The following is a 25,240-nucleotide window of genomic DNA, read 5'->3' as shown; positions in this document are numbered from 1 at the left end:
CAGCACACAGTGCACCACACGTGGAGAACGCCCGGGCTCAGACCCAGAAGACAGGAACAATCAAAAGGCTGCTGAAGAAAGGATGAGAACACTCAGCTAACGCAGAAATGAATTTTTTTCAAAGGGAGACATGCGGTCATCTTTCAGACCTCTCAGGAAACCGATCAAATGGCTTCTTCAGGTCTACCAATTTGGGCAAAAACAAGGTTGCTGGACTGAGGGATCAACACAGACTTCATTTCACTAGATAATTCGTTTCATTCTCTTGGTGTTTCTGTTTGTCTGTGGGAGCAGGTTACAGACGGATGAATATACTGTGGAATGATGTTCCTAGGCTGGGTCTACAGGCATGAAATTTAGGAAAACAGGCTAAAGCCCTGCCAAAAAGAAAAAAAAAAAAAATGTGGCTCATGAGATCATTTTCCCCGTTCACTGGTGCTCTATCTACGGCCATCTGGCTCGGGATTCCTGCTTGCGATAGTGACCTTAACATCAGAGTCATTTCTAAAGTGGTAACAATGATGGCCAGCGCCACGGGTGGAATGCTGGCTGTTTGGCAGCCAACACACTCTGGTCTGAATCCATTCCTTCATCTAACTACTATTTAAAGATGGTCTGCCATGTGACAGAACTGTTTGGGTTTTGGGGTAAAGTCTGAACAAAACCAAGTGCCTGCTGTCATGGAACTGTCTTTCCTGTAAGAGGACAAAAGAAAAGGAAGAATAAATAGGGAATGTATCAGGAGGTGATCAGGGCTAAGAAGAAAGTGGGATGGGGCGTCTGGGTGGCTCAGTCACTGAAGCTTCTGCCTTTACCTTGGGTCATGATCCAGGGTCCTGGGATCAAGCCCCGCATTGGGCTCCCTGCTCATTGGAGAGTCTGCTTCTCCCTTTCTCTGCCCTTCCCTCCACTTGTACTCTCCCTCTCTGTCTCTGTCTCACTCACTCTCAAATAAATAAATAAGATCTTTTTTCCCAAGATCTTATTTATTTATTTGAATATCATGCAAATAAGATTTTGCCAGAGAGTGACCACGTGAACAGAGACCACCAAGAACCCACCTGCAGCTCAGGAGCGCTGGGTTTACTCACTCACTGCAACAAAAGAGAAGGTACACCACTGGGGTCCAGGAATTCAAATAAGATTTTGTCAAAGGACTTTAAGATTGGGGTTGTTAGGTGATTTGGGGGAGGGCTCAAGAAAGCAGGGTTTTGCTCCAAATTGGCTACTGTCGGAAATGAGGATAATTCTACAATGGGGTGTTTCAGTAATTCTTACCAAGAAGGTAGGAGGAATGAAGTGAGGCAGTCACTCACAGTAGCCAAAAGGGGATGTGTGGTCCTACGTGATTTGGAAAATCTTGGTTTATCTGCATTTGGACATGATTATAAAGGGGTCTTGTTTTTGTCTTGACCATCAAGGTCACAGAGTGTCCTCATCTGATGTTGGCACTCCGTGAGACCGTCTATCTTCAACAGGAAAACCCCACAGCTGAAGTGTGAATGCCAGGCCAGCTCCCAGACGTCCTCCTTCAACAGAGTCAGACAAGAACTGTTAATATTTCTGTTTTATAAATAAGGACACCAAGGCCCAGAGATGTGAAAAACTTATCCTACAGCAAGTAACTAAGAAAGCCAGGTTATCTGACTCCAGAGGCAGCCTCTCACCCCCTGACAAGAGGTTCTCTTCAATAGCCAGGGGGTGCTTCCATGGGAGGGTGATTCAAAGCCCACAGGGACAGCTCCTGCTGGTACCTAGGCCAGAGGCAAATGTGCAGGAAATTAAGTGTACCCAGGCACGGTCAAGGCAGAAGCATCATTCCCCCAAGAATGAGGAGGCATTTCCCATTTTATTTAAATTGAAAGGTTGCCCAAAAATAAATTAATTAATTAATTAATTAAAAGGTTGCTTTTTCAATAATTTCATCGACACCCACAGGCCTCAGCTACTTATGACCTAAAACCAAAGTTTTAAATCCTGGCTCAAGACTGTTAAAATGACATGAAGGCCGTGTTCCAGAATGTAGGCGTAACCGTGTAGGAGGCACGCTTCCCCACCACCCGGCAGCCGGGGCTTACCAGCAGGTTTTCCGGCTTGAGGTCCCGGTGCACGATGCTCTTGTCGTGCAGGTGCACCAGCGCCCGGCACAGATCCATGAGCATGAGGGCGGCGTCGCGCTCGGCGAACTTGACGCTCTCGATGATGGCGTCAAAGAGGTCCCCGCCCTGCACGTACTCCATGATCAGGTAGATTTCCGCATCTGTCTCGTACACCTCGTGCAGCTTCACGATGTTGGGGTGGGAGAGGCTCTGGATGATCAGGATCTCGCTGTCCACCATGTCCTCCTTGCCCTTGAGCTTGGACTTGTCGATGATCTTCATGGCGTAGGCCTGCCGGGTCTCGCGGTGCCGGCACTCCTTGACCACCGCGAAGTTGCCGTCCCCGAGCACGCGGCCCGCCTCGTAGTGCTTGTGCACGTCTGTGGCCTGCAGGCCCGCCGGTCGCCGCTTCCGGCCGCTCCTGGGCTCCCTCTCCCCGCGAGTGGCCGGCTTCCTGACCCCTGATGCCTGCGTACAGGGCTGCTTCTCCTGGTCTGCGTCCTGCTCGCCCCCGCGCGGCCCGGGGAGCGCCTCGGGCTCTGCCTGCTGCTCCCTGGGCTGCCAGCCACCTGGCCTGTTCCTGCAGGCGCTCCTGGCCTCCCTCTTCACGTCCCGCAGCCCCTCTTCTCTGACCGGCTGGGCTTCCCCAAGCTCCCGCTTGGCTTTGGTGGCTGCCTGAGCATGACCTTCCTGACATTCGAGGTCTCTGTCCTCCTTCTTGTCCGGGTTTTTCCCGGGCCTCCTCAGCTCCTGAGTGGGGTTCCTGGGGCTGCTCCTGTGGCTCTCGCCCTTCCACCCTTCCTGCCCGGCTGCAGGGTGGGCCTCCGGGGACCGCCTGCAACTCCTGGTCCTCACCAGCTTCTCCGAGGCGTCATACCTCTGGCACTTCCCCAGGTCCAGCTCGCTGGTCCCCAGGGACAGCCGCTCCCTCTGCAGGCCCTGCTGGAGCTCCCTCTCTCTCTTGCACTTCTCACATCGGATGATCTCACCGGAGGTCCTTTCTATCTCCACGCCCAGGTGCTTCTCTCCACTCTCAGGTCTCTCCAGAGTAGCTTCCCTAGGCGGTCTGCTGCCGGGCTCGGGGTCCCACTTTCCCCCAACCCACTTCTTCTGCAGCCTGGCCCTGTCCCCCAGCGCTGGCTCCGCAGGGTCCTTTCCCTGATGTCTGCTGGCTGCCTTGGACCGGGCAGCCTCCCCACAGCTCTTGGCAGTCTCAGTCTCCCCACAGTGGTGCCCCCCTCGCAGGACCCTGCTGTAAAGCCTGCTTCTTAGCCTGGGAGAAGGGGCTCGGCTGTGCTGGGTCAGTGTCAGCGCCCGGGCTTTGCTGGGGTACAGTTCTTCTATAGCTACCTGAATGTTCTTCAGTGTCAACGGCTCTTTGCCCATGGCTATGAAAGCATCCCCTTCCCGGAAGAAATCCGAGACACTCCTGATCTCCCTGCCCTTGAGGTTAAAGAGTTTTCTCACGCGATCGTTCTTCCATCTGGGAAAGCCCAGGGCCTCCGAGATGTCAGCCAAGAGCTGCTCAAAGCCCTGCACGGACCGTCTGTTGAGGAGCAGAGTGATTTTCCGGAGGGGGTGCCCACCCAGCTTCACCACAGTCACCACCCTGGGCTTCAGGGTACTAGTCTCAGTGTGGACGGAGTGGAGGCCACTCTGAGGGCTGAACACAGGCACTATGGAGCCGCGTGGCCCCAGCAAAGGTTTCTCCAGATTCCCTCGGCCAGCAGGCAGCCATGTGCCCTGCAGCTTCTGCTCCGTGATTCTTGAGCTTAAAGATTTTAGAGAATGGTCACACAGGCCTCGATGTCCTGCAAGAGGAAAATACAACACAAAAAAATAAAAAATTTAAATAAAACAAAACAAAAAAAGAAAATACAACACAGCGTCAGTCATGATGGGTTCAAAGAGCCCTTTGGCCTTCGCCAAAGCTTTACTGAAGGTCACTGATCCTATCATGGTTTTATATAAGTGTGGTCTTTGAGGATCTGCTTGAAATCTTGGAGCCTGTGCACTTTGGGTCTAATCCCCAGTCTCCCCTATAAGAGATAAGGAATGCAGAACAAGGCTTTGTTGGGCGTGATGGCTCCTCTGAGCCTCCCAGGGGTCCCCAGTATGCGCCACACCATGGGAGTCCTCACTAGGTGAGGCCTGACCCTGGAAACACGACTTCTGCTACCCTGAAGTGAGCTGTCTTTCAGGGATATACAACTGGGATAAAAAGGTCTAAGCTTCATTGCCCAGGAAATACCAACAAGAGGTCAGAACCTTCTGGAACCTTAAAGAACCCAAACCTCACCCACCTCTCTGCCAAGAAGAGTTTTCTCAGCTTGACTTTGAATTCACTCGAGGTGAGGTGAGGCTGTGAAGAGGTGATGACCACAGACTTTAAGGCAGATCTGGATTTGAATCCTGGCATGGCCATTGGCTACTGATGTGAATGTGGGCAAATTACTCAAGTTTCTGTTTCTTCATCTAGGAAATAGGAATGAGAACACCTTCCTTGCAGCATTTTTGTGAAGAGCAAATGGGAAACTAATTACAGTTCACTTAAAGGAGTGTTTGGCACACAGTAAGGACACAGTAATGACCAATTATTAATACTGTCTTTACAGTCTCAATATCTTTTGTATGATAACTATCATTTTGGTAGTAATATATTGGTAAGGCAGAATTCACTTGACCTCACAAGAATTCATGGACCAGCATGACATAGTAGGTATTTCTTAGGGTTCCGAAAAAAGAAAGAAGGAAGGAAAAGAAAGAAGGAGAGAGAGGGAGGGAGGGAGGAGAGGAAGGAAGGAGGGAGGGAGGGAAAGGGAAAGAGAAAGAAAGAGAAATGAAGTGGAAAGGAGTTTCCGTGTAGGTACAGAAACTTTCTTCTCTGAATGGTTTTTCTTCCCAATATTAAGGGGGGAAAAAAGGGAAAGAAAGAAACCAAAGCCATATTAATGTTCAGAACTTTAATAGTGAATGAAAATGTGCTCATTCTCAATGTATTTCCTGATAAATTGTATGACTGAACAAAACAAGACGTATTTCCTGATCAGCTGTGCCCAGCCAGAATGAAACAGTTGAGGTAAAAGTGGTTCAATTTCCATTTTGGTTCAGGAAAGAGGAAAACGACAGAATGTGTCACTGAGTTACCCCGTGAGGATGGGCTGCGGATTACTTATGTTACCCCACAGGACCCATCTGTCCTACCCTACATGTAGGAATCTGCCATTTATGCTTCCTTTAAAAAGAGATTAAAGATAATTATTTTTACGTGCATTTGAATCGTAGCAAGAACCCCGGTTGTGCCAGGATGCGCAATGTGGCCCAGCATATTTACACATAATGGTTTTTTTTTCTTAATTATCACGTACAATCTGTTCTGAGATGACTTCCATCTAGACGCAGGTGTCAGATTACATGACAAGTAGTGGCTAGGACTGATCTCACGTGCCATGAATGTATGAGCCTAACACTCACGTTTACAGTTCCACTATTTATGGACATCTGTTCTTCCTTTTCTTCTCATAATCTCTGAGACCTGCCTCCATTTCTGCTGGAGAGACAGTTGAGAGAAAGAAAGATCTACAGCAGTAACACATGTCTGTGTTTATGCACAGGAGAATTAAGGAAGGATACCAAGGAAGACGACCTTCACACGTGTGTGCACAAGGGGACTAGTGTTGTCATTCGTTTTCCTTGTGGTGCTTCTCACGGAGTCGGACCTGCTACACACATTTGTCAGGCTAAGTCAATGGAAAAGAATTCTCTGTTCCAAGGAGTGGGAAGGAGAAGGATTTTTAGGGAAGAACCCAAAAGACAAGGGAGCATTTGACAAATACATTAGGGATGCAGGAGGAGTTTAAGCATGGAAGGGCATTCAAGAGGGTCCCAGAGAAGGGTCCAGCAATGAGAGGTCAGGGAACCATATAAGAGTCCTCATGGAACAAAACAGACACTGGTAGCGTTCTCACACTGAATGATGACTGAGGATGACAGTAAGGTGAATCATGATGGGACCCATGGCCTCAAGATCCCAGTGAAACTAGGGAGTTTGGATATGGTGATCGATGACTTGGTCCTGTGGTACCCAGAGTTGGGGTGGAGGAGGGGGCATGCTCTCTGGGGGCGATGGTACCAAGCCAAATTACTTCAGATCTGGCCCTGATTCCTGTTGATGAGGGAAGTAAACTGGGAACACCCTATCCCTGAACCCAAGAAAAGCTCCATAAGAGTGGCCCCCATCCCAGGGCACAGACACGAAGAACATGAAGACAGAGCAGCTCTGCTCCACCACCATCAGGCACACTTAGTCCACTGCCCAGGCAATCACTGACTCACTCAAAACCTCCGGTGTCTGGGGGCAAGAGTGAAAACTCAGTCCCTCACCTCTCCAACATAACTGGGTTCTGACTGCATCAAGCTACTGGGAAGTGCTAGGAAAACATAACCTCAAGGTGCAAGCCTTCCTCCCCCCCTTAAAAATCCTTAGTCCAGAGCAAAATTTTCTTCTTTAAAGGTGAGAGAATCCAATCAGGAGTCTCTGAATGCCTGGTCTGTATGCGGGGAGATTAAAGCATTAGGGAGAGGAAGGATATAGCACAACTTTGGGTCTCAGTCTCCAGCAATAGCCTCACCTCCCAAGAACAGCAGCACAGTGGAACACTCAGACCAACTAAAAGCAGCAGTGTCCTGGTATCTACCCCCATCAAGCCAACCAGAAAGACAAAGACCAGCCTGTGTCTGCTTATCGCCAGCAATTTATAAAACTGATTAAATGGAACCACATGATACTGCCAGTACTTCCATTTTGATGGGCAAAAGAATGGAAATTCCATGTGGCTCAATCTAAAATTATCTAGGACAATAACCATTACTGTGTCCCCGCATCAACCACAAATAGTTAAAGAAGGTACAGATAGTGAAAATTAAACACCCTAATTCCCAGTCCTCAGTCACCTGCCGCTTCCCAGAAAGTGATGCAGAAAAAGATGCTGTTGTAGCACTCTGTTTTTCTAAGTTTCTACAGCAACATAAATTGACCTTGACTTGATAGTACTGCTGCTTTTGCCTCATACACCCTAAATACAAATGTTTATAGGGTTTCTCCCCAGAATCAATCTAACCCCCCACATATACACATAGCAGAACAAACACTGCTTTTGCTGAGCCACTCCTCTGCTCAAGAACCTACGGTGGCTCCTTATTACCTTCTTGGGGGCCAAACTGAAACTCCTCAGCTTGACATGTAAGGCCCTCCATAATCCAGCACCTCTACCCATCCCAACCCCACAGCCCCCTCACTCCTTACATCCACCCAAGCCTCACCAACTGGTAAGACCTGGGACCCACATCCGCCTCCAGACCTTCCCTGACCTCACTTTCACAGTCAGCTCCCTCCTCGGAAGCTCTGTTTGTTCCTTAAGTCAACACTTCACATGAATACTTGAGACAGATACTGACGCTTGGCTGCTGGCTATCTAGTCTACCCTTCAGCACATCCATTAACAATACTAGGCACTGCAGGTTTGGGGAACCAGTTCCCAGCACTAACATTCAACATGAATACCAAGTCTCAGTCTGCCAGCTCTCCTTGGAGACAACCAAGGGTCACTCCTTTCAGCTTCAGTGGACATCACACCCCAGACCCTCCAAAGAGATTAAATAAGAGAGGTGGAAGAAAGCATGACCACAGACATCCATTTACCACAAGGAAATCGGCCAAAGCAGTGTTTATAAAGGACTAATACAGGCAAGGGAGAGCATGTGATAGCTTTATTTTAGAGGCATTCGAAGAACATTAAACACAGGGTCAGAGACCTCACTTAAACCCTGGCTCTACCAGGCTCTTCCTAGCCATGGGACCTTGGGGAAGTTTTGGACTCTCTCTGAGCCTCTGTCTCTACCCTGCCAGCCTCACTCGTGCTGAAAGTGCTCAGCATGTGCTTGTTTTCTTCCATCTTCAGAAGAAACAGGTCTTGTAACCTTGGATTCCCCCAAATCTACTGTACATATCAAGAGCAAAGAGAAAACGATGCTAAATGTGACTCAGCTGGTGAATTTGCCATCCACGTAGTGATTGAAATAGGAAACCAGTAAGGACGGGATAATAGGAGGAACGCTCCAGCAAACTGAAGCATACAGCAGTTCTGGGAGGCTAAACGAACTTCCTGCTCCCTGATCCTAGGATCCTCTGCCTGGTGTGAGCCAGTAACTGCATGGGCATTTCGCTCTTATTGCTTGTAATGGCTTTGGTCCCCAGCAATCCTGTCTCCTCTCTGCTGCCACGATTCAGATGACCTAGCATAACCTGATTCTACAGTGGTCAGACCTACATCTTGTCATGCTGACCAGACTACCACAGTGATGGGAAGTCACCTTAACCCAGTTTCCTGCATGATCACTTAATAACACTTCATTTACGAGGCTATTCATGGAGTTTAGGATAAAGATAAAAAGAAAGGAAGGAAGGAAAGAAGGAAGGAACTATCCTGCAAAATTAATCTTTTACTTATCTTTTTTAGTCAGAACAAAAAGAGTGTACCTCTTCCTAGTCATTTTTAAATCCTAACCCATATGTCTAACAAAGAAAAACTATGTCTGAGGTCACCACTAACTTTGGAATTCTCACCTTGGTTCCTAGAGAGCTATAATGACACACGAGAAAAAGAAATGGGAGAATCACACCAAATTACTATCGGGCGTAAGTAATACATCATCACTTTTTAAGCCTTTACAAATTATGGGTACTAAAAGAAATGGAAATTGGTGTTTCAAAACATCTGGTAATAGGCAGTACAAAAACAAAAAGTGACTGAAAGAAAGTCAATGCATCTAGTGGGATAGAACCTCCTCTCCTAGTAGGGAAGTTCCTCCTAAAATACTTCCCCTTTTCTTGACCTCATATTTCTGAGTGGTTCCCCCAAAATGATCACGTTTGGCTCTAGGACGCCGCACTGAGAAACCTTCACTTCCATTCTTTTGTAGAAGATGAAGAAGGACGAGCTGGAATCTTTTTCCCTTTCACTGAGTAATCATTTGTCCTGGGCTTTTTCCAGGGGCTGTTTGGGAACAAACTCATTTTGTTCATATGCAGATTATGAGGCAGGAGAAACATTTGTGAACTTACATTTGATTATGCAAACATCCCAAGGAGGGTTTTCTAAACGAATAAAAAATTGGAATGCAGCCTCCAGTCACTAAACCTCAAAAATGCTACTGTTTTTGTAACTTGCAAGCCTGGCCAACGTCCATATTGATCAAAGCCAGAGAAATTAATAAAGATAAGGTAATAAGATGAACCTGCCGTGCTATTTATTGGCCGTCATTACTGATGACACTTCAGTCTCTAATCAATGCGAACCAACACATCGAACCAAGACATCAAAAACAGTAATTAAAAAGACCCTTTCCAACTCTCATCTCAGAGATGCCCCTGGTCTGGGTCGTCTTTTAATCTGCTGACCTACTCACGCCGACTCTCCTATGTGCCTCCCAGCTTACTGGCACAAGAAACTTGTATGGTCTCTGAGTGAAGGATATTTGCCAGTCTTTGTTATAGCCTGCCTAACAGATGCCCAATATTTCTTTCCTAAGCTACTCACCGATTTAAAGATGGAATTTGCTAAATAAACAAACAAGAAGCAGAATCAGATCCGTTAATCCAGAGAACAAACTGGTGGTTGCCAGAAGGGAGGGTTTGGGGGATGGGCAAAATGGGGGAGAGTATGGGGGAGATACACGCTCTCAGTCATGGAATGAAAGACACAGCCCAGGGAATAGAGTCAATGATATTGTCATAGCGATGTACAGTGACAGATGGTAGCTACACTTGGACTGAGCACAGCATAACATCTAGATTTGTCGAATCACTATGTTGTACACCCAAAACTAATCTAACATTGTGTGTCAACTGTACTTAATTAACAACAACAACAACAACAACAAAGAAACCAGTGAAGAAAAAGAAGAAAGCACAATGGATACTGGCCAGGCAAAACTGCTCATTGCCTTGGACACAATTGTCCAGGGAGAATGCCATGTGAACATGAAGGTGGTCACCCACAAGCCAAGCAGAGAGTCCTACCCCAGCTCCTACCCCCATGGCCCTCAGAAGAAACCAACACTGCTAGTTGGCTTTCAGACCTCTAGCCTCCGTTACTAGGAGACACTGTTGTTTATACCACCCCCCACCCCCTCCAAAAAAAGAAGAACTCTACTGTCTCAGCTACTTTGGAGTTGCAAGGAGTTAGTTAGGAGAGGATTTTCAAGTGAACAAGCTTACGTGTCTCCTCACTTTCAAAGCTCATCCCAACCCTCTGGGTAAGAACTCCTCCCACCCTTGGTTTCCCCGCTCCCTGCTCCCCGGATCTCACCCTGCACACACTATACACCTCATTACCACACCACACTTCTCACTTCCTCTTCTGTTGGTTTTTTTGTATCTGGAAAACCTCCATGTTCCATGCAAGCCAGAAATCATATTCCTCTCTCCCCAAACACCGCAGGACACTCCACGACAAAGAGGGACCGATGACCAAGGGAGGAACTTCCTGTCATTAGAAAGTAGGAAAGTAGGAACTTTCCTACCGTCATTGATGTGCCTCCTTTAGCGTCCGGCTAAACTGGCTAAGCCAGCACCTCCCATTCCCTATGTACCGTGTTCCATGGAGCAAGACTTCTCATGTGTTAGAGCACACACACTGCCTGCAAACCGTGTTCACGTACAGGAACTAATTCAGCCAGTCAAGGTCTAGGGTAGGTCCTGAAAGTCTGTGTCTCTAACAAGGTCCCAAGTGATGCCTACATTGCTTGTTCAAGGACTGCACCTTGAGAAACATAGATATAGAGACAAGTTCCAGAGTATCCTTCTGGGAATGCCAGTCAGCTATCAGCAATTTCAAAGTGGCCCACAAACCAATTCCTGAAAGTAGTATTACAACCTACAGTACCTTTATTCTCCCAATGGGAGTAAGGAACGTATGATATGTAACTAAAACACGATGCGACCAGTGCTGTGAAACCGAAAGTCCAGTCAAAGCTCCCTTGCCTGAGTTCTCACTGAAGTGCAGCCAACAGAAGCGAAGGAGGGAAGGACCACTTCAACGACCCAGAGCGGCCCCCCAGCAGGCACTCACCTGGGAGATTGTTGGAAATGCAGAATCGCAGGCCCCAGCCCAGACCTACAGCATCAGATTCCGCATTTGAACACAATCCCCAGGTGGTCTGATGCATCTGGAAGTTAAAGAAGCCCCACTGCAGACTACCTTTTGCATCACCGAAGTGGCTGGCAGACCATGACGGGGGAGGTTATGAAGTCCTCGGACTGGTGCACATCCCCTTGATTATCACTGAAAGCATGGTGGCGTGACGCAACCCCTTACAAGGTGGGATCCAGGGATGGCTGTCACCTAGGGGCGGGTTTACTTCTCTGGAATGTATGTGCACCGGTTGCTCGAGGGAGCGAGGGAAGAGGGAAGAGGAGGTGTTTTGTGCACCCGCACCAGACACCTGGGAGGAAGAAAGAAGATGAGAGGCGGTGGCAAAGAGGCCGTGGAATGGCTTCTGTACCCGCCCTTCCGATCCTCGGAGCACAGGGACACGGAAGGAGCTGGGTTTTGAAAGCCTGTGTGAGGCTCTGTGACCCAGATGACAAGATACAAGAGTAAACAGAGGCAGCCACCCCACCTTCCCCAGCACAGCAGAAGAGGGCAATGTGGGGTCCTGGGGGCACACGGACAGCAGGGGTGGGGAGTGAGGAGTGACTTTTAACTGTTGGAGAAAGAGTAGGAGCTGCCATGTACCTGAGCACAGGTGACACGCTGTCCTGGGGACTCGGAGGACGCTGGCTGAGGTCCCGTGTAAGCAGGGGGGCCACATAACTCCAAACTGGGCATTAATATTAACGTGGCCTCATTTGCTCCCAGGGCCGGTGAGGCCTCAGACAATCCAGGGACCACAAGAATGCCATTTCTCTCCAACAACTTTTCCTCCAGATGAACCCTTCTCCCACTTTCTGATGATTTCATCACATGAAGCTTTTATGCTTCGCTTTTCCCTTCAGCTCTGGGTTTGCTGAGGCTCACCAGATGCTACCCTGTCACTCAGGCTGTCCCTCATTGCGACATCCAAAGCTTCCAAAAGGAAGCTTCCCCTGGGGACAGCTTATCCTTCTGTCTCACCCCTGGGTTTACTGTTTCCTCCCAACACACCCCAACTCACCCACGATCTCATCCCTGAGGTGTCACCTCTCACTCAGTAAAATTCCAACAGGGCATGGCTCTCAGACCAGGCTGTTGTTTTCTATGACCTGGATTTTTAATCCCAATTGTCTGCTGTGGCCCAAGAAACTTGATTTGGGTTGAATTTTGCTTTTCTCTGTGCTGCTCAGGGAGGCTCTTTGGAAGGACAAAGGACAATCTCCAGCTGACTCGATGCCTCTAAGACCTCATATTTTCCTTTTCCTGACTGGTCACCCAAAGGCCTTCTTCCACAGATCACCAGTCTCCACTGACCTGTGTCTTAACAATATCTAAACACACTGGGCTAGATAGAGTTACACCACAATCCATTTCTCTAGGGGAGGCGGCAGAAATAATTCTACAAGCAAAACCCATCTTCTTTCTTCTAGATAGACCGAGCACATGTATCTCCTTTCTCATCTTCCTGTTTCGGTTTGGATGGACCTCAGACTGATGCAGAGACACTGGGAATATTTGAACCATCTGAAAATGCTGGTCCTGCAGACTCTGACCCCTTGTTTATTAGCTGTTCACCTCCGGGGCCGTTAGACACCTCCACTAAGCATTATTATACAGGATCAAGGAGCCCGTGGATTCCTTAAAAGCCCTTTTTAAATGATTTTGACCTCTTGATCAGACAACCACCATGTACACCATATAATTAAATAGCAAGCAAGTAAAGCAACTTAAAAGGAGATGTTTCCAAAAAACACATGTTTTGGAAACAATTGATGTTTCCCTTATATTCAGGAGCGACAACATATTTGGGAAAGTACTGAGGCCTCTTACATAAAATAATGATACGGGAATACTATGATTTATTATATGCCAATAAAGAAGACAAGTTAATAAAATGGATGGAGTCCATGAAAGATACATATTACCAAAGTTCCCTCAGGAAGAAATAACATGATTAGCTCCACTGCATTCTTTATCTGAGGACTGGGAACATCAGATGGAGGAATAACTTTCCATAAATATTGAAGATGCAGTCATTACACAATTGATCGGGTTTACTGGTAAAAATTCTCAGGAATTGCTTATGTTGAAATATGCATCCTTTGTAAACAGAAGGAATGCCTTGGACCCACTCTAAGAAGGATGCAAAGGGAGTCCTAAGGAGGATATGTGGGAGCAGAGACTGTGTGGGTGAAACTCTTTGTATGTTAGAACCAAAAGGCCAATAACCCAATACCCTCGGTTTTCAGAAACAAATGTAGACAAAGGGGTACACAATGGGCCCAAGGCCACACAGCCAATTAGTAAGAACATGAAGTGTCAATGGCCTCAGACAAATTTAGAGATGTCAGTTGTAACCGTGGAATAAAGCAAAACTCCTGGGACCAACAAAAGGAAACAGAGCAGGACGCCAACTCATCAACAGGACCTAAGCAAAGCAGCCTCAGTTTAGCTCTGCCCTAATTGTTAAAGCAGCCAGCATCCCAACTGGGCAAAATAAAGTCACAGAGTATTCATGTCGCTGGCAATAAAAAAGTGAGCTTTTTCCTGCTACCCCCATAGACAGGATGATCTAAAAACACAACTCCCTAAAGTGTATTAAGATTCCAAACGGAGTGATGTTGGGGTAAAGCTTGAGGTACAAACTTTTCTTCCTTTAGGGAATCCAAACAGGATTTGGTTTTCCTCTAATCTAAAAGTAGGGAAGTCACCGTGCCAAGACCAGGCCCCAGAAAGCTCTAGCAGTGGGCCCAGTACCAACCCTGAGTGCCAGAGCCCAGAGGGACCTGGCCCTCATCTCTGCTGGTGGAGTACATTCCGGTCCTCACTGCCATGGGGGCCTGCATGACCACCATCACCTCCCAGGGGGATGGCCGTGAAGACCGTAACAAGGTGACAGGCATAAGGTCATCTGCGCCTGTAAGCACTCAGTCCATCAGGGTTAAATCACACCATGGCCAGCCAGCTCCTCTGCTAAGAAGCCAACCTCTGGGGCGCCTGGGTGGCTCAGTCAGCTGGGCATTTGTTTGACTCAGGTTATGCTCTTGGGATTGTGGGGCTCCATGCCTGGTAGCGAATCTGCTTGAGATTCTCCTCCCCTGCTCCTGTCGTGTTCTCGTGGGCGCACATGCACATGCACTCTGTCACTCTCTCTCTAAAATAAATAAATAAATCTTTAAAAAGCAAAAAAAAGAAAGAAAGAAAGAAAGCAGCAGCAGCAGCCAACCTCAGTGGGCAGAAAATGTAGAATTTTCCTTCAAAGAGCCCAACTGCTTTACGTAGGTCTTTGAGAGCATCATTTATAAATGTTTTAGCCAAGATTGGTGTCTTCAGAACCTTGATAAGAGTAAACCTTGGCAGCTTCTGTGGTTAAGCTTCTCCAGGATCCCTTGCAAATATGTCATTGGCAGGGACGGTGTCTACTAAATAAATGGCCCTCACTTGGCAAGAATCCAAGCCCACAGACCCAATGCCAGGCAGGCGGTAGGCTGGCGATAAACAGGTGTTGCATGAAGAACCCAATAGTTCCGTAATTGTGTTAATGACAACAACCTATCGGCTGAGTCCACAATCGCCAGGAAGTTCCAGGATGACCAAAGAAATCCTACACCTTCTATCTGTTTCTGCCCCCAAGTCTATCCAAAGCTACTCAGTTATCCACGTTCCTCAGTTATCTACGTTCTCGAGGGTCAGCACAGTCCTGGATGGAGGTGCCCAGCTCGATCCCCCTACCAGGCGGCGGCCCCCACCCACCAGTTCTTACCAACATTGGCTATTAAACGGTTACCACTACTCTCGTTTCCAGAATTACCCTCTGCTGACTGGAGACACCCACCCAGGAGGTTACACAGCCAACCGCCACTTTCACCAGTGTGGCCCACAATCAGTGACCGATGGGGACAGGGAAGGATACCAAAGACCCGTCCCTCACCCAGGAGGGCCCAGCTTTGTGCGCAGTGCAAGTTCCAGAACTCCTGTGGGCTCGGGCTGAGGTTGTCTCCCGCTGAGAGCACATCCTTGCTTAGCTGTGTCCCCTGCTCCCCCTTCCCCCTACCTCCCTTCTCCTGACAACTCTCCCTCAAAATCATATACACAAGGATCCTGAGCTCAGGTTCTGTTTCCAGGAAACATGAACTTTAACCATTGCCTAAAATTATGAAAAGCCTTTAAATCTCAAAATAAGAAGGAACACTGAGTGTTCTGTGACATGTTTTTTCAAATTCATTCTCAGAAGCATTCCCTCTTTCATGTTTCATTAAAAACAAAGGGCAATTGTGGCATCTGGGTGGCTCAGTGGGTTAAGCCTCTGCCTTTGGCTCAGGTCATGATCCCAGGATCCTAGGATTGAGCCGTGCATCGGGCTCTCTCCTCAGCAGAGCCTGCTTCCCCCTCTCCCTCTGTCTGCCTCTCTGCCCATTTGTGATATCTCTGTCAAATAAATAAATAAAATCTTTTTTTAAAAAGTAGGGGGCAATTAATTATCCAGAAATGCCTAAAGTGTGTTCAAACTATTTCCCTCACACACACCATCTTTCCTACCTTTGGTCTGGTCTGCAATCGATCATCTAATATCATTTCCCCAAGATGTCTTCCATGAAGATCCTCAACCGCTCCATCCCCCTCACTCACCAAACTGCGGCTGCTTCCCTCCCAGCTTACCACTACTGGTGTTACAACATTTACCTGATGCTCTAACCCCTGTCTCCCAGCCCTCCAGCTCTGTACCGGCTAATATAAAGGGCACTGACTACATGGGGCTATTTGCAATTTCAATTTAAACTAATTAAAATTACTGTGCCTAGGCTGGGTGGCCTAGGAGACCCTTGGTAAGTAAATTTCCCAATATCTAATTTTGTAACTTTTATACTAAAAACTGGTATTTTCAAGGATAGGAAAAGAACTGTAAGAACCTTTAAGAAAGAGTTCCTTAAAAAGCACCAAAGAATATGACTGTTACTGGTTGAATTTTGAGTGGATGGTAGTTAATTGTAGGTTAAGAAAACACAATGCCAGCCTCCAGATCGAGGCAGCCAGCTAGCCAAAAACTGCAGAGAATTTTTGACAGTTATTCAAGGCAGCATGGAGAATATAAAACTTTCCTCGTTTTCCCTCCGTGGGATGGGCAGATATTTAAAATTCCACTCCCTCCTCCCCACAGAATAAAAACCCATCATGTATGTTTTTTCTTTGTTAAAATCTTCACTTAAGACTACTTAAAAGCCCTCAAGTCCTGTTTATGGCCAAGCTAACAGTGGGGGGAGGGGCAAGATAAAGAGAGCTATCACTGTTTCCCTACCCATCTCCTCTCCACCTCTCCACCAACACTTCTCCACCAACAGCTTCACAAAGACACCTACTTTGTACTCATGATGAAGAGAGCAAGCTAAAAAAGAGAACCAGGCAGCCTCTGCTGTCTTTGCTCTGTAATGTAGACAAAGCAACTGGGGAAAAAAGCCAATAACTAACAAATGTTCCAGGGAGCATGGGAACCACAGGGGTCTTTCAACTGGTTCTCGGATTTTTTTTCATTTATTCTTTATTTCTCCTTAATGTGAGTGTGGACTCCTGTTTCCCTTTCACAGTATGGGACAACTCTGGAAAAATACCATCTTCAAAATCAGCAAGACATCTTCAGCTATGCCATTCTTGTAGAAAATGATCAACTTCTTTGAATTCTAAATTAATACTAATGACATTAGAGGGAAAGCACTCCAAGGTTCAAATAGCCAACACACAGTAGACTTAAAACTTTACAAAGGAGCTTCTTCAAAATTACATTATGGGGCAGGGTCTGCAATCCTTGGTCATCAGTTGACTTCAAGTTCCAAAAAGAAAATGGAGCTTCAATCTAATATACGCAATTGCTTTCTGTCTCCTTTTCCTTCTTGAATTAATATGGCTAATGATTTTGGTTTTCTTAACTCAAACACAAGGTAAGACCTGCCCAGGGCTGTGGTGTCCTTTTATTTTGTTCTACATCAACAGTGTACATAGAGCCTCACTGAAGATTACTGACATCATCTTTTTATCCAGACTCACAATATAAACATGTTATTACTAACAAGTGTCAATCATCTAAGGGAAGACTATGATGTTGGGGCTAGTGATGTCTAGTGCCAGTCAGAGACACTGATGAGCAAATTTACATGACTTTCCATTCCAGAATATGAAGTCTTCATCAGTTAAATGTATCCATTCTTCCTAGTCATGATCTCAGGGTCGTGAGGTCAAGCTCCGTGCTGGGCATGAATCCTGGTTGGGATTCTCCCTCTCCCTATTCTCCCCAACTCACTTGCATGTTCTCTTTCTCTCTCTCTCAAAAAAAAAAAAAAAAAAAAAAAAAAAAAAATCAGTTCTTTCCCATTGTAATTTGTATATTTGAGGCCATTTAAGTACTGATGCAATTTTTGAGGGAGGACAGGAGAGAGATGAGAATGAGTAATGAAGATAGTAAAATATATTATGGAACTCCAGTTGCAAGATCTTGCACTTACACAAGAATAGCTGGGTTTGAGGAAAAAAGAAAAACTGTGGCCTCAAAATAGATACCACCTTGCATGAGAATTTGATGTATAATACAAGATCATTACGAACTAATCAGAAAGAATCATTTTTACTCAGTACTGAAATAATTGGTTAATAATTGGAAGTGAAATAAATTTGGATTCCAGATTACCTAAAAACAACAGAAACACATAAATAAATTGTATTTTGATATTAATCAAACCACTGAAGGGAGAACAAGTTTGGACACTGGAAGCATTAAAGGAGGTCACAAGTGGAAGATCCTGAGCTCTCAGGCATCAGCACAGGATGGGGAAATGGAGGATGGACTGACTTCAGTGTTGGTACCCCACATGGACAGAGCTGGCGCCACGTGGCAGGTAGGTAAGGGCCTCAAAGGCCAAGCTCAGCAGCTACATAAGAAGAATTCTTAGCCCTAAGAATTCCATGTGGACTAAGCAGCCTTCATCCATCTCCAACCTTCCAAGCAGGATGGATGCAATGGCAGTGTCCCCGGTCTTATCTGTTCTGCAAGAGAAGCAGCCCAGGGGCACCTGAGTGGCTCAGTGTGTTGAGCCACTGCCTTCGGCTCAGGTCATGATCTCAGGGTCCTGGGATCGAGCCTCCCATTGGGCTCTCTGCTCAGCAGGGAGCCTGCTTCCTCCTCTCTCTCTCTGCCTGCCTCTCTGTGTACTTGTGATCTCTGTTAAATAAATAAACAAAATCTTAAAAAAAGAGAGAGAGAAGCAGCCCACAGCACTTCCACCCAGAGTCCAGTGGCCCCATTCAACCCAAAAGGGTCTTGGGTTGGACTCTCCCAAAAGCAGAGCCTGGGTCAGGATTTGAGTTGAGTTGGGAGGTGACCCCAGCACGTGCTGCAGGAGGATGAAGCAATGAGGCTCTACAGCAGCGCAGGCAAGCTGGCTGCTGCTGTGGACAACCTGGGCTCGGCTCGGAGAGGAACCTTCTGGGGGAACGGGTAGAACAGGCCCGAGGGTTGCCTGTTCTACCATAGAGGCAAGGTAACTGTGATATTCATCCACCCATTCTCCTCCATGAGGGGTTGGGGGCGGCTCCAGGGGCATTAACTCTCCAGCACTTCTAGCTTTCTCCAAGAAAGGGCAAGCCAGTCTCCTATAGCCGGAGAAAGCCCTCAAACGCAGTTGCAGCGGCTTATAGGGGAACCATAAGAACAGGAACTAACGCCAGGGCTGATAGCATCTGCTAAAGAAGAGGAGCACACTAATATCTGGGGAGCACAGGCTGTCTGCAACAGATGGAGGGACTCGAGGAATCTGGTTACAGCCCATCAAAAGTTAACACAGCGTCTGAACTACATAGAACACCAGCTTCACCCAACCTATTCCCAGAAGAGACGTTCCAAAAACCAGGCCACTGTGGCCAGGGACATCTGCTCCTCTGACCAGCCCTGATGCCTAGCAATGGTTCCCAAAGGTGCCCTAGACTAGCTCACGGGTACGGAGCTAGCTCTTAGGAAAAATGCTCCACTAGTCTTGGGGGGAGTCCAAGATGAAAAGGCACAGTGCCTGTGCTCCGGTAGCATGTGGTCTCTGGAGATGACAGGTCAGCACTTCCTTACAGACCATTTGTCACCAGTTCCAAAGAGATGTAGCAAAGCCTGGGTCCCCTGGAGGACATCAGAAGCTCTGCCATGAAGGTCATGGCTGTGCAGAGGCCAAGAGATAAGTAGCAGTTGGTTTTGAGTGAGAACACACAAACAGAAACCACTTCTGGCAGCTTGCTCCTGGGGCTTCCATCAGGTAGATTAGGTTAATAACTCACACAAAGAGGAAACACCAGGTTACATTTTAAATTATTTCCTGCCCATAACTTTAATTCACATAAGATCTCACTCTGGTCACCCCAGTGATTTGTCTTCAGTTTGTGACCTTTCCATTGGTGTGTCTGTTTGGGTGCCCTCTCGTTCTCTGCCCACGGCTTCCCCTGAGGGCAGAGTTTCCAGATTCCTTGTTACATAATTACCCAGAGATCATTTTAACCTGCACCACACCTGTTCTCTCTTTGGAGAATTTTGAGTATCTCTGTCCAAAAAAAAAAAAGAAAAGAAGAAAAGAAAAACAGACTTGGTGCTCTTAAAAACCAAAAGCAGATAACCAATCTCATTTTATATGGTCTGACAGCTTCTCTCTCAGAACCATCCACGATTTTCTCAAATATTTTTCACTTTCTCGAAACACAGAGAAGAAACAGAGGATGTGCCTAATCAGGCCACAGAGAACCTGCTCCAACAGGTCAGGAGTAGCCAGCACATCAGAAAGGCTAACAAAGCCAATCCTATCATCCAAACAAGCACTTAACGAAAAGTCCTGGAGAGGAAAAAACAGACACTACAAGACGCTGCCGTTCTCAGAACTCAGTTCAGGAAAGCTCAAGCCAATCAGGAAAGATGGTAGGTAGCCCAGCTCCAGCCTGGAGCTCTTCTGTGCTTCCTGTGGACACAGCCCTCAATCTGGTCAGTGGCACCATCAGCCACCCTGACCCCATGGTGATGAGGTATCTCTGACTCCTCTTCCCTCCCCACACCTCCCCCAGCCAGTCTCCAAGTCCTGTGGATTCCACCTCCCAAACTCTCTCAAATCTGGCACCATCTCTCCTCTTCCATAACTACGTACTGCCTCCGTGCCTCCCCTTAGCACGTGGGACCTGAACCCCTACCCCCCTTCCTCACCCCACCCCTACCTCTACCCAACCCCTGTCTCTGGCCCTCCACTAAACTACCCACGCCTGGCCAAGCAGTATCTCTGAGCCACAAAGCCGGTCATCGGCCTCCTTCATTAAACACTCCAGGGTTTTTTCCCACCTGCTTCTCAAATACTCGAGGATCCTCTGACACATTCCAGGGGTTTGCCAGTTCTCTCCAATTATGTTTTTTAACTTTGTGCTTTCATTTCTGTGAAAATCTTTTTTAAGATTATCCATAGAAAAATCAACAGAAACATAGTCTGGATCATGTGAACAAACATGTTACGCTAAGTACTGCCCGTAGTTTCACAGACTGTTTTTGTGCGGTTATAATATAGTTAGCGACCGGAAATATGTCACAGGTTAATAAGAACATCCCAAATCAGACTTAACAAAGAGACCTAATAAGAACCGAGCCATCAGGCAACCCATGTAGCACAACACATAGCACACTAAATTCTCAGGACCTGATCAGTTGTTTTTAAAATCAGAAACAGTGATTTCATTGTAGCAAAAATAACTTCGTCCATCACACTAATTTCATCCAGTTCATTTGATTTTCTCGGTTTGTGGCTGTATTGATATTTTTGCATATATACTTGTTTGGTTTTTATAGTCCTATGCAAGCTCCAAGCAAGTACAGACCTATTTCATGCCACTACATCTTTGAACTGCATTATAATAAAAATAAATCAAGTTTCCACTGGGAATCTGCAACATTTTGTTTCCTTTAAAGGAATTCACATATTACTCCCATTTGAGAAACTCTGGCCTTGGTAACACGGCTTAAGGTCCGTAACAAGGCCTTTGTGGGAGAGACAGTGATGTCCTCTGAACTTTCCATTCACACACGTCACCCTGTATCCTTCCCCAGCCCCCTCCCAGGGAGACCTCCTTGTCCCCTCTTACAATCACTAAACTGCTTCTCTCTATGCCATTACTTCCTGCCTACACCACAAGGCCTCCACACACACCAGCATCCCTGAGAATGCCAGTTCTCCCTGGGTACTGATGTTATGGACTTGCTCAAGAAGTGTCTGATGAGTCCATGAAAACACTTCCCCTTTGATCATCAAGAGCCCTCTGAGGTTGGTTAGACAAATATTATTAAATAAAGAAAGTTGAAGATACTGACATTCCCAGGGAAGTATAGCAACTTGTCCCCAGGTCACCAAGAAGCTGCAGACCTCTGGGGATGGAACTCCGCTCCCTGATTCTCAGTACAACTGCCTTCTTCCCCGCTTCTCCACTCTCCCTGCATTTCCCTCTCCTGACCTACATTACCAGCCAGTTAACAAAACATCCTTCCCAAAGAACGCCCCCACATATGCATCTTCAAAAGGGGCTCTGCTTTACCACCTTTAAAGGGTGGTAAAGGGCCCAATTTCGACGTGAACAAGTCACCAAAGGAAAAGGTGGGAAAGCGTGGCTAGCACAGACAATGAGACTAGTACTGAAGCTCCACTGTCCAGCATTTCCCTCTCCAAGCTTTGCCCACAGCCTGGCCATGATAAACTAAGACTTCATCTCTGTTTTTCCGAGGGCTTCATGGGGTTCTCGTGCGGAGACTCTCCCTTCTCACACTTTTTTAGCTCACCATCAAAGAACATGGCTCAAAGAGCTTTCAAACCTAAATGAAATGAGTTACATTTACTCATTACTTTCCATCGTTTTCTGCCTCTCTGTACTTTCTCTAGTGAAGTCTTCTATGGCACCACCCAAAGCATCCAAATACTAAGCTGAAATGCTTTTCCAAAGTTGGGCTGCTGGACAACCCCAAAATGCCTTTCCTTTTTTACTTCCCAAGGCCCCTGCTTCTTGCTACCTTGCCCCTTAAGGAAAAGCCCGGTGCTTGGCTACCACTCTAGATGCCTTCTTGGTTGTGATGGCAATTGTCAACTCAACACCAGCCCACCAGAACTCACCTCTCCAAGCAGTAACCCAGACTGCCCTTGCAGTTCCTAACAGTCACCAAAGCACAGGACCACCTAATGCCAAGACGCTGGGTGAAACACAGTGATGGCAGCTGGGCCAGCTTCAATTTGACCACTGTCCTCTTGGACAAAACACGGAGTAAAGGAAAGAGATGGAATCCACAAGGAGAGGTGAGGTGATGGAATGACAAACATTGGTGATGAATAACAACTGAGTTCCCTCCACAACTTCTCCTCACCGCCACCACCCCACTCCCCAGCAGGTGCATCCGCTGAGAAGGTGTCCCCAGGTGCCTCTGCGCAGCCCTGGCACAGTCTTCTCTCCACCCCCCAGCACCTCGCCCCCAGAGCCAGACGTAGAAGGCAGTGTAAATGTGATCTTAGATTTGAAATTAAGTGATGGGAGATTTCACAAACTCATTTTTTTTTCCTGTTAATTCCAAATGCTTTGCCCATAGCCTTTATCTTGATGGTCTTTAGTTCTTCTGTGTGTTTCTTAACCTAGTTCTAAGGTGTTCCCTTTCTTTCAGCTCAGCCGGATAGCTCGGGAGACCTGGGTTCGAATCCCAGCTCTACCTCTCCCAAGCCCTATGACCTCGGGCAAGTCAAGAGTTCTGGGCAGGCTGTCGTTCCACCTTCCTTACAGGCTGTGAAAAGGATGGAAGGTGGTCAAGTCCGGGCAAGGCGCTTGGCACATTGAGATGTTCAATAAATGTCAGCTGCCTGCCGGGTGCATGCACTCTTCCACAGCTCCACGGCACCTTGAACGATGCCCACGCGTTTCCCGGGAAGGCCCCTCTGGCTGGCAACTGAGAGGAAATCAGCTGCGGACGGTGTTATGTCCCTAACCGCCCCCCCCGCCCCGCCCCGAGAAAGCGAGTTCCAGCGGGTGTAGGTGTGCGCGCGGACACACACACGCGCGCACACAGCGCTTGGGGAACCCCAGCGGGTCCGGCACGGCGGCCCCACCCCTCCTGGAGCCGGGTCTCTTTGTCCCAGACCCGCTGGGGCCCGAGCGCGGGACACTTACCCGGAGGGGGCGGCGCGGGCCGGGCCGGGGGCGGCGGCGGGCGTGGAGTGGGCGCGGCGGCTGGCATGGCCAGGCGGCTGGCTCGGGCGCCCGGGGTGCGGCGATGGCAGCGAGGTGCCGCGGCTCGACGGCCAAGCTGGAGCGGGGAGGCGGGGCGCGACCGAGTAGCCGCCCGACAGCGCCCACCGGCGCCCGCCCTCACTTCTCTCCCTCCCGCCGCCCGCCCCGCGCCGCTCGCGGCGACAGCCACGGGGAACGTCTCCGCGGGCGCAGGGCTTAGCAACCGCGCGGCGCCGCAGCCTCGCTCCCCGCGCTGGCCCAGCGTGCGCGCCGCACTGGGCCCTGGAGGCGGGGCGGGGCGGGGCGGGGAGGGCGGGGAACTGGCGCCCACACCCCTACTCCGCGGGCTAGTGCCGGGAGGTGGCCCTCGGGGACCCCTGGGCGGCCCAGCCTTCCCGCACTCTTTCCCCGCCCTGCGCGCCCTGGAGCCAGGCGGGATCCTGCTTTGAACGTGAGCCTCGCCCACGTTATCTGTAGGTAGCAAAGCAAAGACAGCCTCAGGAACCCCACAGCCCTTGCGCCTCCTGGCAGTTCGGAGTCCAGACTTCCCGCACCAGTCGCTCCATCCCACCCCATTCCCACTACTCTAGCACGCTGACCCCAGGTCCCGCAGCCACGTACATGCTGTTGCCCACGAGATTCAGAGACATGCTCACACTCTGACCACACCAGTGGCTTCTAAGGCACAGGCTTCAAAACAGCCCTCAGCCTCATGTCTTTCTGGTACCCTCTAAGGACTGCTCAGTACCCCTTGCATTGTTGTACCCCTTCCAAGTACCACCTGCCCAATCCACCTATTTGCAGATATCCTTGCAATCATGGTCCCAGGCCCAGGCGACCTATATCCTCGCACCGGTTCCCAGGCCCCTCCTCGGTGAGATGGTGAATGCAAGGGACCACCACGCACACACACCACACACACCTCCCCACGTGGACACTGACAAGATTACAGAAGTGATCTTGCTTTTGCCCTGATCCGTCAGGTCACAGAGCGACCTTGTCCTTGTCCAATGTTGATGTTCTGTGAAATCTTTGGGGTTCAACAGAACACTGAGGCTGAGCTGAGTACCAGGTCCCAGATGTCAGCATCTGTCTGTCTTTCTCACATAGAACAAGTCTAAAAGAAGGCTGTTCTTGCCTCTCAGGGATGACCTCAGGACCAGATATCATTCCAGGCTTCTAAATGCCCACCTTCAACAGATCGCCTTTTTTCCTCAGACTCAGGTTGTTGCCTCAGGGTCAGAGAATGGCTGCAACAGCTCCATACTACTATGGTTAATAGGTACATTATTATTATTGTGTGAAAAAGAAACCTCTGCTTCTGGCTGGCGCAATGACCAGACAACCCAAAGCGATCATAGTGGACCATAGTCAGCAATCCACTCCACCAATAGTGACCAAAATGACAAGCAACCTGCCTCCAAGTCACTCACCGTCTAGTAAGAGGAGGCAGTAATGAAATAATTGAGTATGGTTATTCCTGGTATGGAGAAAAAGGAAGTAAGGAAAGGGGGAAAGTGGTTATGTTAAGTCGGGTAGTCAGGAAAGACCTCACTGTCAAGGTGACAGTTCAGCAAAAGCTTAAAGGAAGAGCCACTTTGGAAATTTCTCTTGGAGGTAAGGGCCTTTCAGCTACTTAAATACTTTTTCTTTTTAGAAGCCTTTAACAGCCATTCCTCCTGGCCCCATCATTTA

General features: G+C 48.2%; 1 protein-coding gene across 1 annotated transcript in view; it reads right to left on the bottom strand.

Moving 5' to 3' along the window:
- DCLK3 (doublecortin like kinase 3) overlaps nt 1-23,803 on the bottom strand; it is a 46,356-nt gene extending 22,553 nt beyond the window's left edge. The window contains exons 1-2 of the mRNA XM_059162149.1: nt 23,486-23,803; nt 2,079-3,910 (exon numbers count right to left, since the gene is read on the bottom strand). Coding sequence (XP_059018132.1) covers nt 2,079-3,910; nt 23,486-23,552 — 1,899 coding nt within the window. The 5' untranslated portion in view covers nt 23,553-23,803. The remainder of the gene's footprint in view (nt 1-2,078; nt 3,911-23,485) is intronic.
- Nucleotides 23,804-25,240: the final 1,437 nt, after the last annotated feature.

Source organism: Mustela lutreola, chromosome 2 (assembly GCF_030435805.1).
Source record: "Mustela lutreola isolate mMusLut2 chromosome 2, mMusLut2.pri, whole genome shotgun sequence".
In the NCBI taxonomy this organism is placed as follows: Eukaryota; Metazoa; Chordata; class Mammalia; order Carnivora; family Mustelidae; genus Mustela; species Mustela lutreola.
The sequence above is the reverse complement of the archived record's forward strand: the minus strand, read 5'-3'. Positions and strand labels throughout refer to the sequence as shown.